General features: G+C 37.5%; 1 protein-coding gene across 25 annotated transcripts in view; it reads left to right on the forward strand.

The window, feature by feature from the left end:
- Positions 1–17,919, forward strand: part of NRXN3 (neurexin 3) — a 1,519,061-nt gene that overhangs the window by 580,682 nt on the left and 920,460 nt on the right. For 19 of the 25 annotated variants that reach the window (XR_013993472.1, XR_013993473.1, XR_013993474.1 and 16 more), the window contains exons 9-10: positions 6,032–6,235; positions 12,242–12,268. Coding sequence is in view for 22 of the 25 variants with exons in the window: in XM_081050416.1 (XP_080906542.1) it covers positions 6,032–6,235; positions 12,242–12,268 (231 nt within the window). In the remaining 3 variants the exon portion in view is untranslated. The remainder of the gene's footprint in view (positions 1–6,031; positions 6,236–12,241; positions 12,269–17,919) is intronic. The other 6 variants (XM_081050434.1, XM_081050412.1, XM_081050435.1 and 3 more) reach the window with 1 other exon arrangement.

Consider the following 17,919-nt stretch of genomic DNA (forward strand, 5'->3'; position numbering starts at 1 on the left):
ACAGTTTCACCCCCAAAAGGACAAGTCTCTATTAACTAACTCCAGTTCCATGTTGCAGAAGCAGTATTCCTGGCAGACACAACCAGGAATAGGGCTTGTTTCTCCCACCCAGTCCCCATTCACAGGGAAGAAGCTATATCCCAGGTATGGCATGTCAAGACTATTGGGTTCCAAGAGTTCCAGGGTTCCAAGTTTCCCTGTCCCAGCTTACTCATGTATTCCATGTTGAAAGGGGCAGCTCAGAAGACCAGACTCTACCATTTTCTCCAAGTGCCCACTCATAAAATGGGAGTGTCACTCAGGGAGAAGCAGGCCACTGCTTCTACCCCAAGCTGGGGTGCAATGTCACAGCCATTCTACTCAGGGGTTAATACAGGCTGTCAGGGTGGAGAACTCTGAGGTCGATGCAGGCTGTAAGGGTGGAGAGCTCTACAACTCTGCCTGAGGTAACTATTTGGAACAGAGCTAGACAAATTCATGGCTAAAGGGTTTTTGTACATAATGGAGATCAGTATAAACTACAGTGTTTGTAGCTAGCAATTTTGAGGTGGCAGGCAGTTCTGTAATACAAGTAGCAATGAGCAAAATGTCCAACCAGCTAGAAGTTTAACAGAGAAAATCAAGGATAGAGAAAGCTATGAAGGATCATTCTGGGATCACACTCATCCATGGGTGTCTGGATGGTTGTGCACATTTGGTAAGCTACACTCACAGAAGGCTAATTAAAGTAGGACATGGGATAAATTCAAAAGGATTCCCACGTGACACACTTATCTATCAGCAAGGTGAAGAGTCTCATTGACACAAGGGGCTCAAGCACAGTGTTTCAACAAATACTGACTGAACGATAAGCTACTTTTATCCAGAATATATTCCTAAGGCCACCAGGCTTAAAAATATAACCACATTCATTCTTGATAGTCTGGAAGACTGTGCATATTCCCAAGGCCGCACCTGCTCAGAAGTGACAGGAGAGGCAATGTCCAAGTACTACTCCCTGGCTGAACAAGAGGCAAAATCTTAAACTCCCTGAACCATGAAAGCAGTCTCCAAGTTATACACATCAAGGAGATACATAGTGAAAATTAACTGATTAAGGGGACTTAAGTATAATATCTGACCAGCAAGTGGCATATACTAACTCAGGGACAGCACCTAGGAAGTCAGGCTAAAATATAAAAATAGGAAAAAAATACCTGATCAGGGACATCAGAGCCTTGACACTGCTAGGAAAATATGCCACAGAATTAGTTCAGCCAACTCATTAGACAAATCAACAATTGAACAAACTACCCATAAGAACTAGCCCTGATGATGGTAGTGGGAAGCAGTACTCAGACTTGCTATAATCTGTTACCTAAAATGTCCATTTTTCAACAAAAAATTGTGAAACATGCAAAGAAGCAGGAAAGTGTGACCCATACACAGGAATAAACACAGGCAATAGAAAATGACTTTGTGAGAACTCAGTTGTTGAATTTATCAGACAAAGACTACACAGAAGCTATTATAAATATGTTAAAAACAATTAAGGAAACTATGCTTAAAGAATTAAAAGAAAATAAGATAATAATAATAATGACTCATCAAAGAGAGAATGTTAATAAAGAGATAAAAATCATATATATATATATATATATATATATATATATATATATATTCCACCAGTTCCATTGGGAGATAATAAATTTTGGAGTTGAAAAGTGCAATAACCTAAACCAAAAACCAAAAATTCACTAGAGGGACTCAACAATAGATTTGAGTTGACAGAAGGAGGAATCTGCAAACTTGAACATAGATCATTAGAGATCATACAATCTGAATAGGAGAAAGAAAAATGAATAAAGATAGATGAACAGAGTGCCAGAGAAATGTCGGGCACCATTAAATGTACCAACATGTGTATAATGGGAGTACTAGAAGGAAAGGAGAGAAAGGGACAGAAACAATACTCAAAGAACTGATGACTGAAAAGTTGCCAAATTTGATGAAAAACACTAATGTACACATCAAAGGAGCTCAATGCCTTCTAAATAGGATGAATACAAAGAGATTTACATCCCGACTCATTATAATAAAAATATTGAAAGCCAAAGACAATAAGAAAATCTTGAAAGCAGCAAGAGAAAAATAACTTGTCATGTAAGGCACCAAAATAAGATTAACAGCTGATATCTCTTCTGAAACAATGGAGGCCAAAGGCAGTGACACAACATTCAAAGTGCTGAAAGAAATATAACTGTCAACCAAGAATCCTATATATCTATATTCCAAAAGTGATGGTGAAATAAATACAGTCTCAGGTAAACAGAGAATTCATTGCTATTACACCTGCCTTATAAGAACTATTAAATAAAGTTCTTCAAGCTGAAAGGAAGTAGTAACAGACAGTAATTTGAATCAACATGAAAACACAGCTCCAGTAAAGGTAATTATGTAGGTAATGATAAAAGAGTGTAATTACACATTTATTTTTCTTTTTTCTCTTAACTGATTTAAAAGCAATTGCATAAAATGGTATCTATAAAATTGTATTGTTGGGTTTATAACAGATAGAATTGTAATATACTTGACAATAAAACACAAGCGAATGAAGTTATATTGGAGAAAGAAAACCATGGTAGATGGTAACTCGAATTCACAAGAGGCAATGGAGACAGAAATAGTAAATGACAAACTTAATTTAAAAAAAAAAAAAACTGTAAATACATTTGAGCTCTCTTTTCTTCTTGTCACTCCTTAAAAAGATGTATTTTATAAAGCAGTCATTATAACCATGTGTTGATGAGTTTTTAACATATATAGACATAGTGTGGATAACAATAATAACACAAATATGAAGGAAGGGAAGAGAGCTGTATAAAACTAAGGTTTCTATACCTTACTGTAATTAAGTTAGTATAAATATGAAGTAGGTTCTCATAAATTAAGATGCATTTTGTAAGCCCTGGAGTAACTGCTAAGAAAGTAGCCCAAATATACTCAAGAATTATTAAAGGAATAAAGGAGGTAATAAAAGAGGAAAGGAGGAACAAAATAGGAGAACTATATAAGAACCATGTGTGAGTATCCTACGATGGGGTCTCTCATTATTCAGTAATCCAACAGGATTTAGATTGGTTAACTTTCTTTTTTTAGAATATTTTTCCCTCAAATTAGTATTGTATTCATGGTACTCTTTGTGTTTGAAATATTTTAAGCAAATTAATATGAATCCTGGAATAGATTTTTGTTTTGGCTGATTCCTGTATCAAATTTTCTACTTCATCACCCTCCACTTAAGAATATTAGGTTAATAACAGAACACACTAACAGAAATACACACAAAGATACACACTGAGATTTTGTACTGTTAGCTGTTTAACTACATACTCGCCAGACATTCATTCTCTGAGACTACCAACATTGACATAAGGATGCATTCATTCATACACGTATTCTGGCACTATGCATATCCAGAGAGATAAAAGTGGTTCTTAATTTTGGAATGTATTAAAGTTCAGTGCATCAAAGCACTCATTTCATGGCTCAATGAGTACCCTAATATCTCTTAAAAAGGAGTGTGGCTCTGTATAGTAGAAGGTGCATAATAATGATTAATGGTGCTCATAATTACACAAATACACAGAGCATATTGTGTATTTATATATAACAATATAGTATTTAGAAATGTGTATATTATCTATGTTTATATAATTTTATGTATTCATAAATAATCTGTAACTTTAAATAATGGCATGTATGTATATCTGTGTTTGCACATGCAAATATACCACAAGAATGCCCCACTCTGTCTACCATGAAGCATTATAGATGGGTTTTGGGTGCTTAAGAAACATGGGTGTGCTCCTGGCATAGTTTTCTGACTGTTTGGCAGAATGGTTAAGTATATAGCTGTGAGAGTCAGGCTGCCTGTGTTCTGCCAGCTCTGCCATTTGTTAACCGTGTGACTTGGTATCCATAAAACATAATAATAATATTGTCTTTTTTCACGGTGCTCTTGTGAGGATTAAATGTATTTGAATGCATGTAAAGTCCTAGACAGCACCAGGCAAATAGTAAGTGCTCAATAAATTTTAGCTATCGTTATTGATCTTGTGATTCTGTTCTTTCAGGGACTAAAATAGGTTTTATTTTTCACATCTGGAGCATGTATTAAATTTAGATTATGCTTCCCATCTAAGAACAGAACATCATAATATGTCTTTCATTGTGATGGTACCTGCAAGTGTCACACCTTTATCTGTGATACTCTTAGATTATAATGTGCAATTATTAGCATGTCATGGTTATTACCCAGGTAATGGCTGCTTCCCAGGAATGAGCAGGTGTCTTTATTTTGCCTTTCATGGAATTTTGTGTGTTATGTGGATAGGGTGGGGGTATGATAATGACATAGACTATTTTGAGAACCTTCCGTGTGGTCTGTCTGGTCTCTTCCTGTTCCGATTCCATTTATACGTGAGGGCAGAAGATGTTGGTCTCGCTTGTTCACGGTTATGTCCTAAACACCCAGAAGAGTACCTGGTACACAGTATCACAAATGAATGCATCATAGTAGCTCATAATCTAAAACAGCCACTTAATTCCCAGTGTCTACCAAAGTCCATTGATTCCAATCTCAAACTACCTTTATAACTGCTTATCAAAATATATTAGATGCTTCTGTTAAATTGAATAGTTTGTTATTATCTGAGCATCCTCCTCTTTCTTTCCTATATGTGAATAGAGGTGTTATTTTATCGACCTATCAAATCTGATCCATCACTTCTTTCATTATAATCTCAACCAATCTACCAAGACCAGCTTAGCCTCTACCCATCTACTCTCCCCACTTGCATGCCGCTGTCTTTATTGGTATATCTTTCCCGTGTCATTTAATCATTTTTATATTGTAGTACAGTTAGTTGTGCATGATGTCTCTCTTCAGAACAGGGACCTGTCTGTCACACTTTTGTACCCTCCATAGTATATGTAGGCAGGTAGCTCCTATTTGACAACAGCAAATATTTAATAATATTATCTGACACCTACTTGGTGTCAGATACTGAGCCCAGTAACAGGTTGGCTTCGTAAGAAGGTGAGTGACATTCTCTTCCTGTGTTCTCTAACAATATTTGCTAAATGAATGATTAAGCAAATGCACATTTGGAGCAGTGTACTGTTGCAGAATAGGCGCTGGACTTTGTACTGGATATACTGGATTAAACGCCAGGCTGTTTGACTTTGGGATGATAAGATGCCCCTCTCAGAGCCTTGGCTTTCTGTTTGAAAGTAGGAATAATAGACCCACATTTGTAGCATTAAGTGAAATAACATATTGGATGGGAAGTGACTTGTCATTCAAGTGCTTGGACTGGAGAAGGTATCAAATAAAGTGAGTTTATTTCCTCCTCTAGAAGTACAATTTGAATAAAACTAAAATGACTGGTTCTCCAGGGTGTCATTAGCTTTTTTGGTTATAGCTCCAACTTGGTCAGTCTTCTTTGAATGGGCCAAGTAAACGCTCACAATGCATGACCACTAGGGATGGTATGGGGGCTAGGATGTGTTCCCACTCTTTCCTCCTTCTAGACCCTCTCTGGTAAATGTCTATTTGTTTGCTGTGGTGATTATAAACTGCTGCGCCCCTCCTGTCCTTCATGAAATACTTATAGGAGTCTAAGTTTTGTTTAATGCACTTTCATTTTATCTACAGCACACAGAATTACATTTACCTATGTGTGGGAGTACTTTCGCTTTTGTAAAATACCTTCCCATCCATTATCTCATTTGGTACCCATGACAAATCTGTGAGCTTAGTAGGGCACGGACCAGTGTATTATATGCCTTTTGCAAATGAAGAAGTAAAACCTCAGCGTTTAAGTGATCTGCTGAAGCTCACAAAGCTTAAAAGTGGTGGTGGAGTTCTAGCAGACACAAGTCACCTGTCTGCAAATGTGGTGCCTTCTGCATTCGACTCTACTTATGCTGGAAGCAAAGGGAAACTGATGTCTTTCAGCCTAACAATCTCATCCATTCTCCTTTGCAGAGGCATCCATCTTGAGCTACGATGGCAGCATGTACATGAAGGTCATCATGCCCATGGTCATGCACACCGAGGCAGAAGATGTGTCCTTCCGCTTCATGTCCCAGCGAGCTTATGGGCTGCTGGTGGCTACCACCTCCAGGGACTCGGCTGATACTCTGCGTTTGGAGCTGGATGGGGGACGAGTCAAGCTCATGGTTAACTTAGGTATCGTATGAAGTACCCTCTGCCATTCTGTTTGGGCTTGTCTTCCCTTTCCTTTCTGATTTTCATTGGTTTGATTGAATTCTTTGTTTGTTTCTTGAAAGTTAGCTGCTCACCTCTTGTTTAATAGACCAAGGATAAAAGCCAACAGCAACAAACACCTTCTCCTTGTTTATGCATGAGGTTTTGATGTCAATTTCTGGTTTCTGACAGTGGTGGTTTTTAATTTTTAATTTTTTTTACTGGATTATTTGTTTTCTAAGTTTCCTTTCTTGGTTTTTTGGAACTGTTTAGCTTTGTGTAAAACACGCTACTTTGGTCCATCTTTTGATCAATCACATTTTCATTAAGTCCAACTCCTTGGTCACCACTCAAAACAGTCAAAGCTGAGGTCATGAATAGGGCAGGAAATGGAAGCCAAATGGAAGGGTGGGATTGGAGAGACCTAAGCTGTGTGAGTAGGATGAGACATCCATTGTTTCTAGCTCCACAATGACCTTTCAAATGGGGAATTTTGGTGGCCTTAATGACATGGTATCCCCTTATACTTTCTTGTGGGGGGCACAAGTCAAATTGTTTCTGTTGTCCCACTGGAGAAATACTTCTGTAAGTTTGGAGTCTCTGACATGTGGAAGGAGAATGTGTCTAGTAATACTTGTCCCTGTTTTCCTTCCTGACATTCTTAAGCACCATTCAGTAGACCTTTTTTTAAAGATTGTTTTGTCACACTGTTACTCACCAGTCACTCTGATCTCCTCATATAATACATACCTATTTTTGCTTAGTGTTGAAAAATTATGACAATATCCAATCTGTAGCTTTATTGAGAGAGGATCTGTTCTTGCACTGTAATTACCTATAATAGATAATTTGGAAATTCCCCTGCTTATGGCCTCACATTCTCTCCTACTTCTACCTTCTTGACTGGATTCTAATTGATCTTCTATGGAGATTGGGGGCCTCTTGGTTTACAGAAGAAGAAAAGAAAAACCTTTTATTCCTGTTGATTCTACTCAGTAGAAAGTCAATGCCCTCTGTTGACAGGATTAGTGATATAGCTGAGTCTAAGCTTTCTAAGCTTATAAATTTTGGGGGATATGTAGAATATGTTTGGACACAGAGCTCCTTTGTAAAGTTTTCAGTGGAACGGCTTGTCAGGGGTATGGAGAAGACATGATGGACAAAGACCATATAAAACCCTAGATGGCCTGGTGGGAAGGTGGAGTTTTGAAGTTGTACCAGGCTTATGTGCTGTCAGGTCAACTGGTCACACTTGGAAAATGCCTATCCTACAATCTTAAAAATCTCTAGGACACAGAGGACTGTTTTGAGCAGTGGCTTGTTTCGCTATGTCTTCCTTTTCTTCCAATTTGCAGCTTTTACAACAGTATTCCCTTTTTCTTGTCCAACATCATTTGATTTCTGTTGTCAGTATGTCTCTTGGTTTTTCTTTTGTTTGTGTATGTGTGTGTTTGGTTATTTTGTTTTGTTTTTTTTGTTTTTCTCTTTTGCTGAATATTTGTTGTGTTCTTGAGTTTCCAATCTTCCCCACCATCAGCCATGGTAAATCAAAAGATGGTATTCAACCCTTCAAAGGCCCAAAGCCTGCGGCCCGCATAGCAAACAGCCCTGAGAACAGAGCGTACTGAGCAGCCTGCAGGGGCTGGCATACCCCTGCCCCTCTCACCTTCCCTTCCCTACACCATCCTCCCCGCTTTCAACGAACCAACAAAAGAGTCTGTTACCTAAAACCAACAACCAGTAGCAGATTGTCTATTTCTCTGAAAAACAGTAAAAGAAAAATTTTAAAAATCAATACAAACAAACAAAAAAAGAGACCAAACATTATGCCCTAATAGCTCACAGAATAAGATGAAGAAAAAATTAACTCTGTAGCTATCTCAAAGTAAGAGAGAGCCTTAGATATAAAAATGATTCAACCCCATGCTGTTCTGGGGAAGCACACTCTGTCTTTAAACAGACGATTTTTTAAAGATGTTGTTTTGTAAAGATTAGAAAGCCAACTATGATAGGTCTCACATCTTAAAAGGAAAAATGGGAGGGGGGGTAGATTAAAGGAGATAGATTCTCTTTTTCTCTTTTTATTTTTACACACACACACACACACACACACACAAACACACACACACACATGCACACAGAGTTAGTCATAGGTCCCATGTACGTTCCTAGAAGCATTGTTTTTCTATTTTAAACTCCAGCTAAAATATGGGAGATGTGCTTTTCAAAAAGACTTTGCTTGGCCTATTGGCTCCTTTAGGCAGACAATCAAGTCAAGCTCCTCATAAGTAGAGACATATTTCTCAAAAGAGAGCTAGCCCCTCCCTAGAGAGTATTGTGCTTCTCCCGAAGCAATTGTGACTTCTTTTTTTCCCCTGAGAGAAATTGTTCACCACTATTACTGGTTTGAATTTATTTAACTTTCTTTCAAACCTATTGACCTTAAAGTCCTTGTACTTGTATATGTACAACTCTTCATATTCATGCTTTGGTTGAAGGTTCGGCTTCTGAACTCTCCCCAAAATATACCCCTTTATAAATGTTTTTTCTCCTTGTCATGAGTTCAAATTTCCCTTTTCATGGTTATCGAAGAAAACGTTTCCAATCAAAGCTTGCATTCACATGCATTCCCCAAGAGCTAATTGCCATTTAAATAGTGTCTCTTTTATTTGTTCACTTATGCCATTTAAATAGTGTCTCTTTTCTAGCACAGGCACAAATGATATTACAATTTATTTAAAGTTGGTTACACATATAAGCTCATGATATAAAAGTCTAGTATATCTTTCTCTGATGTAATGTATCTCCTAAAAGTCAAGAAGACTGGGCTTTTCCAAGGGCCTTGTTTTCCAAAGATAGCCAGCTGTGGTAATAGCAGGCATGAGAAGTGTCCTGCAATACACAGCACATTTTTAAAAGTCATTAGCAATTGATCAATCATATTTTGATTTCTTAAAGAGATATAATACTATTTTATTATTACAGTACATTTCAAGATTTAAAAACCCTTGTCTTATTTTAATTTCACCATAACGTTGTGAGATAAATCAAGAAAGCATTTTTATGCTTAGTGTTACAGATGCGAAACAAGGAAAGACATACGTAACTTTTCAAAGCTCCCATTAAAAGTTGGTAGCGGAGCTGGGACTCGAACCCATGTTTCTGAAAAGCTAGATCAGCATGGGTAATCTGTTACCTCCACAGATCAATCTTATTGATTAATGATTTGACAGTCTAATGACTTCTAACTGCTTTCATGATAGTCACCTTTTAAACATGCACAGAGAGAATCTTCTCTTTTCTTACTGCCTAGTTTGAATTGAGCTAAACGTCAAAAAAGGCAATAATATTGGTGCAGCCCCATTTGTAGCCCTTGAGAACCCTCAGCAGAGTGCTGGAACCCTTCTTCAATGGTGAAGGCTCATAGGGAGTGCCATGCAGTTTAGTTAATTGCACTCAAATTTTCCAGATGTTCTCCCTCTGGAAACTTGGAGTTGCTGACTACAGTTTATTATGCATCACTGAAGACACACATCTCCTGGAAATATTCATCTCTTCCATGTTCAAGCCAAAGCTCTCCAATCTGGAAAATAATCATCTATCTTCATTCACTAAGATAAAACAAAAAAATAAATCAAACAAAAGGAACAATACACACACACACACACACACACACACACACACACACACACACACCCCTCAAACACCATACCAAGGCAGAGAGAGAAATCTGGCTGCTACTGAAGAAAGATCTAAAGGAAATAGCCTTCCCCAGCTAATTTCCCTGATTCATTTTTCATTAAAAAATACATCCTTGCTATCAAGACCACCCTTGGGGTAGATTTTTCTCCTCGAACCACTTATTCTTTAGGTAAAGTAACAAAATAATTCTTTACTTCTTGACTTAAAACAGCCAATTGTCTGCCATCTTGAAAGCTCCAAGTCCTCACGTTGGTTTAAAGACACCATTCAGTTCATGAGACCATTTGGGTGAAGCCAGAAAGACGAGCCCAACCCAATTCCTCTCCCTAAACCAGGTGGTCTGAGAATAAAATGTTCTGCTACACAGAAACCAAAGAATACTACTCCTTGTTTATCATTCTTGGGTTTGTTGCTTCAGGCCCACTCTCTCTCTTTCCCTCTCTCTTTAGCATGACCGTACACCTGTTTCCCTTCTCCCTTTAGTACATCAGGACGGGGCATTTCTCTGGCTTTGGGTGATGGCTGCTGCCACCAGTAGCTGAAGCCCCTCCCACCCCTTCCTCCCTACTTGCCCTCTCCCTCCCTCACCAGGGGCGTGCCCTCCTCTGCCTGGTGATCGTACCGGTTGCTCCAGGGCTGTTTGCTCCCACTTTTCTGTTGCGGTTGACGACACATGACAAACCTAACCGCACGAAACCAAACCCAGATTTTTCGCAAGAGATGTTCTTCTGGGGAACAAATAAGCTTCCCCCCTCCTTCCTCAGAATGACTGGGTGTTATAAATTGCTCCTGTCCGGATTTCACATAGTTTCATTCTGCCCTGTCCTTTGCCACTAGTTCCTTTTTTAAGTTGCTCACTTAACATGGTTTACTTTGGGAAATTCAAATGGTGGCATTATCCTTGACAAGTCCTCAAAAACTTGCACAGGAGAAGAGCACAGTTTCTGCCTGTATTTTTTCCTGTAACTTTTTTCCTTTATCATTTTACTTCTATATTTTGAACAAATTGGAATTCCCACCATCATAAACCAAACTTAAAAGTTCAAGTAGATAGCTTAGTAAGAGTTAACCTGAGACATTTCTGTAACCATTCTGCCCAATCCCCTACTAATATCCATTGACTCTGCTCAAACCCTTTTATGCTGTGTGTCTATGACTATAAACAGATAGTAATAATAGATTTCTGGCACAGAATACCTTGTTCTGGTTACCAGCACTGGAAAAACAGCCGCCCTTTTTTCCCTCTCTTTCCCATAAAAAAAAATGAAAACAAAGAATTTTCTCTCCTCAAGATGCAGAATCACAGAGTGAAATAGGTAGGATGTCAAAGGTACCTAGGCCTCCTCCCCATGTACCTGTCTCGCCTTCTCCTTGAATGCTGTAGGCACTTGATTTAGTCTGAGCATTTGGGCAGGAAGACAGAGATGGGCTTCATGAGTGGGTTGGTATGGGAGCCTTTGAAACAATAGCAGAAAACACAGCCAATTGTGATAACATCATTCAATTCCTTTTACCCTACCTACACCCGACCCCACCTCTCTAAAATCTGGGATGGGTGTTTGTGCGGTTAGCTGTTTGCAAGTGGCCATTTTATGACAGGAAATGACCAGGTGGTGTTAACCCTTTCCTTATCTCTAAGGATAATGGCAAGCCTGCCTCCGCAAATTTCTATAGCATTTTGGGCCCAACCTAAGGAGAGGGTGGAGGGAGTTTGTTTTTAGAAAAAGAGAAAGGGTTAAATACTGCACTGAGAAACTCCATGGAAAAATTTTTTTAAAATGATACAAAGTGTTAGACTGGTGATATATCTTTGGAATACTAATACAAAAATTGTGTTGATGCTAAAGATAAATTTTAAGAAAATCAAATGTAGGAGGAAATAGACTATAACTTGCATTTGATGGGGAAATTTTTGAATAATTTTCCAAGTTTAACAAAATTAATATTTCAAAGTCCAAGTTTAAAATACTTTCTATAAATGAATAGATTTTGAGGGGAAAAAGAAGCATACTTGGTGTCTATTGTGGATATATATGTATACCAGTATATATCTCTATACATATGTGTATATATGTGTGTGTGTATATATATATGTATCCAACTTTACTAAGTAATATACTGTACATATACACCCACCCTTAAACTTGTACATACTGTATATATATAAAATGGCCACATTTCTTGCGTGTGTCTGTCCCCGGAAGGGTGGACTGATTGTTTTTGGATGTCTGCAGCTGTTACCTTGAAGGATGCAATTTCATCTTTCATTTATTTTTCCCCATCTAGACTGTATCAGGATAAACTGTAACTCCAGTAAGTTTTCCCTCAAGTTTCATTTTGTTCTTTAAAAAAAAAAAAAAAGCAAAGAAAAACTGACTTTATTTTGTTTACTGTTTTATGAGCTGTTTTTGATTTGAATTATTTTATGTTTTGACTATGGAGTTGGGAGGAAGCGGGGTTGACAAGATGAAGGCCTGGGGTGATGGTAATGGCCTGGGGTGTGGTTTCTGAATTGGGCAGGTCCTCTCTTCTTTCCTTGCATTTGCTCTATATGCAGAAAAGGAGGAAAGGGCACCTGGATAATGAAACAACTTGAAAATGAATTGACTTGGTAATTTGTTGTTTGGGAGAGATAACTTTGGGGGATGTGGGAGACACAAAAAGCCTTAGAGTAACCGGAATGCACTTTTCCACTACCAAAGCTTCAGAAAACAAAAGCAAAGTTCATGACCCAGAAGGTGGCTGCCAACTCTGACATTTCTTTCCTGGCATTTATTACTGTAGGGCTTTTTAGTTTTTTGTTTTTGTTTTTAGGAGAGTGGGCAAAGCACTGCTCTTGTACATAATGAAACATTTTAACCAAAGACTTGAGAAACATTCTGCCTCTTCAGAAAGAAGAATTGCAGCCTATTATTTTTACTTTACCCATTCAAATATTTCAGTTCTTGAAGAAGGGTTGTAATAAGATGCAGGTTGAATGCTACTCATATATTTCTTCCTCTGCCTTAGAAATGAACTTTAACTGGAGTCCATAAGGTAGGGAAATAGGAAGAGAAAAGAAGGATGGGTACAAGGGAAAGAATAAGCCTAGATGATAAAAGGAAGAAAGGAAGAAATATGCTTTGGATTCTATAGCATATAATATTAGTTAAGATAATTAAATAACTAAGTAGGATAATTAGGGTGATTAGCAATAACAAACAATCCCAAAATTTCAATGCCTCAACAAAAGAAAGGTTTATTTCTTGTTTAGGCAGTGTCCATTGCCAATTGGACAGCTGTCCTGATCCGCTTTCTTCAAATAAGTAATTCAGGGATCTAGGATTTTTCATGAGTTGTTGATCTTGGAGATCTTTACTTCCAGCTGTATCCATAGGGAAGTGAAAAAGAGATTTGATGATTATACATTATGTTATATTGCCTTGCCTGGAAGTGACATGCATCACTTCTGCCATATTTTATTTGTTAGATATGACTCCCTCCCAAATGCAAAGGAAGCTGGGAAATGTAGTCTTCCTGTGGACCCAGGAAGGGAAAATTGGATTGGTTGAGCATCCAGCGCACATAAGTCTGAGCATTATCTCTGCCATTTTTGCTTCTTTCTTTGCTAGGGTCTTTCTGTAGGAACTGATAGGTCGGCTGGTAAAGGAACGCACATGGTCAGGCAAGTTAAGGAAGTTTTTATTGTAAGAGAGAAAAGTATATCGGACTGAGCAAAGACCTCTACAGTCCGGGCTGCATGCCTAAAGGAGACTTGCAGACCCGAAGGAGGAGATGAGGAGGATTTTATAGGGACTGTGCTGACAGGGTAGCATTGTTTGAACAGAAAATGAGACCACCTGCTAGCCAGTAGCTGATTTGTGGCGTTTTCTGTTATCCCAAGTTTGGCTCTGTCTGCAGGTGCAGGCCAGCAGACATGTTGATGTTTTCTTGCAGACGTGGCTCTGTCTGTAAGCCAAGGTCTCTGAGACCTAACATTCAGAGACCTAATAGGAACAAATGCAGAAAAGGAAATAATACCACTTTTACATTTCACTTAGTTGTTTATTCCATCAATTTAAATATTTTACAAGTGCTAGCTAGTTTAACCTTTCTTGGGAGATATATTAGTAGGATGACAAACTAATAAACCCAAATTCACTTTTTTGGAAAATGTTTTATGTAATTTAACACGCAAAAAAAGAAATGGACAAAACCTATATAAACAATCACTTCCTAAAGCAGAGTATGTTATGCTTGTTTTGGCGTCACTTTCAATTAAATTAAGCAATGTCCTGTTTTACTGTGTTTAAACATTTCTAATTAGCCAGACATTTCTCATGATATTCAGATCATTAAAAGCCTAATTGAAATATCCTTTTTCTCCAAAGACTGGAGTTTTTCTTTCTTTAAGTAACTTTATTGAGGTATGGTTTTCATACCACAAAAACTATCCATTATAAACCTATAATTCAGTGATTTTTATTAAATTTATAGATTTGTCCAAACATTACCATAATCACATTTTAGAACATTTTCATTCACCCTCCAGATTTCCCTTATGTCCATTTGTATTCAATCCCATGTTCCTACCCTTAGCCCTGGACAACTATTGACCTGCCTTTTTGTCTATAAATTTGCCTTTTCTGGACATTTCATATAAATAGAATCATTATAGTTTGTAGTCAAGTGTGTCTGCCTTGTTAAGAAATTTTATTGCACATCTATGGAAAACTTTCTCTTTTCCTTCTGCGTTAGTTTCCAGAAGGATATAAAATGGAAAGGGAGGATGAAGGTAGAAAATCTCATCCAAACTTGAATCTAGCATCTGGCTTCAGAGACTTCTTTGCAGAACAGAGAACTGAGGGAGTTATATGATCAAGGCATTAAGGACTTGCTTTTTGTGCTTTATCCACACTTTATCTTGCAATTATTAGGTTGGTGCAAAAGTAATTATGGCTTTTGCAATTATTTTTAACCTTTTAAACTGCAATTACTTTTGCACCAACCTAATAATTCTGTGTATTCCATCTGATCAGCCATGAAAAGTCATCATAAGAAAAGTTCCAGAATTCTTTCTCCTGGGAAAACAGTGACTCTTCTCCAGGACACACATGCCAGCAGGCTTTCTAAATCTGATAAAAGATTTTTCTGTTTAGAGCCACCAAATCAGCACTGAGAAGAAATAACGTGTCAGCAAAGATGTCTTCCCAACTTTGATCACAATATAGGACAAATATAACTGGTTTTAATTCAATATTTAGGTAAGGAGACAAGATTGGATTTTGGAAATCAATTTTGAATTCTCATGATAAACCTTTATCATACTAAGGAAGTTAATTTTGGTGAGAGCATTAGAAAAAGAATACATAGTGCCCACTGGTAAACAGTAGTTAAATAGACACAAAACAAAACAAAACAAAACAAAACAAAACAAAACAAAACAAAACAAAACATGAGACTGTAAACCTAATCTAATACCATTAGTGCTGAGGTATGTAGATTTGTACCAGGGTCATGTAGAGTCACAATGTAAATGTGATGTATTTTAAATTGTTGATTTGGAGTAAAAACTTGAAACCAAAGTGACATATGCAGAAGAATGCAAATAAGCATGAATCTTACTTACTTTGTGAATCTCATTCTTATGTTTTAAGAAGAAACATAAGAATTCAAAGACGTACTCTTTTTATTGTATATCTTCTCTATTTTATCCCTGGCACTATTGGTACTTGTGTAGAAATGTTTGAGAAGATTATGTAACTAAATTAGGAGAGAAAAAAAAGGGACCGCTGATTAGAACTTCTAAACCCCTCTTCCCAAGGACTCATTCTCAGAGTTCATAGTTCAATCTGTTGTAGAATCTCAAGTTATTTCTGTAATAGGTGTGCAGATCCTTCTTCTTGTTCAATTGTTGATTGTGAGAGTACAAGGAATAAGATTGATTTGCAGCCTGAGTTTGAGAGGAACAGGGTTTCTTTGTTCCCCTCAGCTTTGTCTCCAACTGTCATTTTAATAGAAGTCATAGGGTGTAATTGCTCATGTTTCAAAACAGAGCTTCTTTTTTTCCTTGAAGGGACATACTGAATTAAACTTTAACCAAGTTTGAATATCTGTTCATGAACCTTTCCAATAATTCTTTTTGGAATGCCTGTCTTTTAGATAGCCAGTTAGGTAAAATACTAAATGTCATCATCTATTTTTTTTTCCTGTTCATCTGTGACAAAATGTTGTTTGTTCAGGAACATGGTTATTTCCAAGTGTTGTGTGACACTCTTTTTAACGGAGAGAAAAGCACGTAAAAGAATGATCTTCCAGTGTAAAGGGAAAACGGCTGACTGTGATAGAAGACAGGAACTTTGAGACAAAAGCCTCTTCCTTTTGGCCAGCCCTTCTGTTAGTGATTGTGGCCCAGCTCCTTGCCAAGGATTTCTAAGAACAGAAACAGTTTTTTCTAAGCAGCTTTTCTATCTTTCTACCTTTCTTAACTTCTCTTTTCCAATACTCTCTTTCTCCACAATATCTATGATATGCTTTTCATTACTCATTCCAAATCCTACCACCCCTGCTTTCTAAATCCTCCAATGCATTTAGAAAGCATTCTTCTCTGGCTACTATCACCAAACATATTACCCTGTTTCCCTGAAAATAAGACCTAGCCGGACCGTTAGCTCTAATGCATCTTTTGGAGCAAAAATTAATATAAGAGCTGGTATTATATTATATTATATTATATTATATTATATTATATTATATTAGTTATATTTGTTATATTTATTATGTTTATTATGTTTAAGACCCAGTCTCATATTATAGTAAAATAAGACCGAGTCTTATATTAACTTTTGCTCCAAAAGACGCATGAGAGCTGATGGTCTGGCTAGGTCTTAATTTCAGAGAAACATGGTAGACAGTGTGCAAGTCGGGGTCTTTGGTGGAACCGTGATATTGCCGAGTTTGATTCATCTGGCAGGAATCTTTAGAAATGTGTAATAAGGAAATGTCCAGCTTAGGAATTTTAAATTGCAAAAGAGCGACACAGTTGGCAGTCATCACGGTGACTTGAACTCCAGGGTGACCTGGAACACTACTAAAGAAAACAGGGATGCTTTCTGGAGAATTTCTGGAGGAAATCCCCTGTTCCTGTGGTTCCAGTTCCACGAAGCGGGCAGTACCCTAAGATAAATCCCATACTGAAAATAGGTATGAACTTCCTGTTGGTCTCACGGGTGCTTGCTCAAATGGAAGTCTGTAAAATCGTTTGCTGTCTTTTACCTAGTCGGATGGTGACTCTGCCGTGTGATTTCCGAGCCCCTACTTTATTCTATCCCTTTCAAGCCATGTGCAGTATAGCCTGACTGAATACAGTGAACTCATATTAATTAAATATGAGCATAGCGTGAATTAATATAGTGAACACATATTAATGAATATCAATTTCCCGTGTTTTTTTTTCAATCTTTTTCTTCTCACAGAGGCTCATTCTTGTGTGTAGCCATTTTCTCAATCTTTCCCCCCAAAAGGTGTATATATCAGGTGGAAAAAATGAGTTTGTGTATATGCCTGATTATTTAGAAACCCCCATCTGGATTTACTTTGAACTTGAAGACTTACTAATTGATGTGTAACAACGTTCATTTGTTCTTCTTAGACACAGGAGAAAAGAAAGAGTCCCATACAAAAATAAACTGAACTTAAAACTCTCAAATGCCACAATGTAGTCATTTGTGTCAGAGAATAGCTTTAGTAATCTTGTCCATTTCCTAGAGATTCTGTTATCTTTGAATCATCATAGGTGCATGATAATATAGGAGCTATAAGAAAATGATGTCAAAGGATGTGGTATCTCCAAATCATACCTCCGAAGGCTACTAGTGTTCACTAAATAGTCCTTCTCTCACACCTGCTTGCCTAGCGCCTGGTTTTTGCTTGTTGCCTTAGCTTCTCTGCCTTTAGTTTCTAAGCATACTCAATTTCTACTGTTT

This window comes from Rhinolophus hipposideros (genome assembly GCF_964194185.1).
Source record: "Rhinolophus hipposideros genome assembly, chromosome: 5".
NCBI classification, from domain to species: Eukaryota; Metazoa; Chordata; class Mammalia; order Chiroptera; family Rhinolophidae; genus Rhinolophus; species Rhinolophus hipposideros.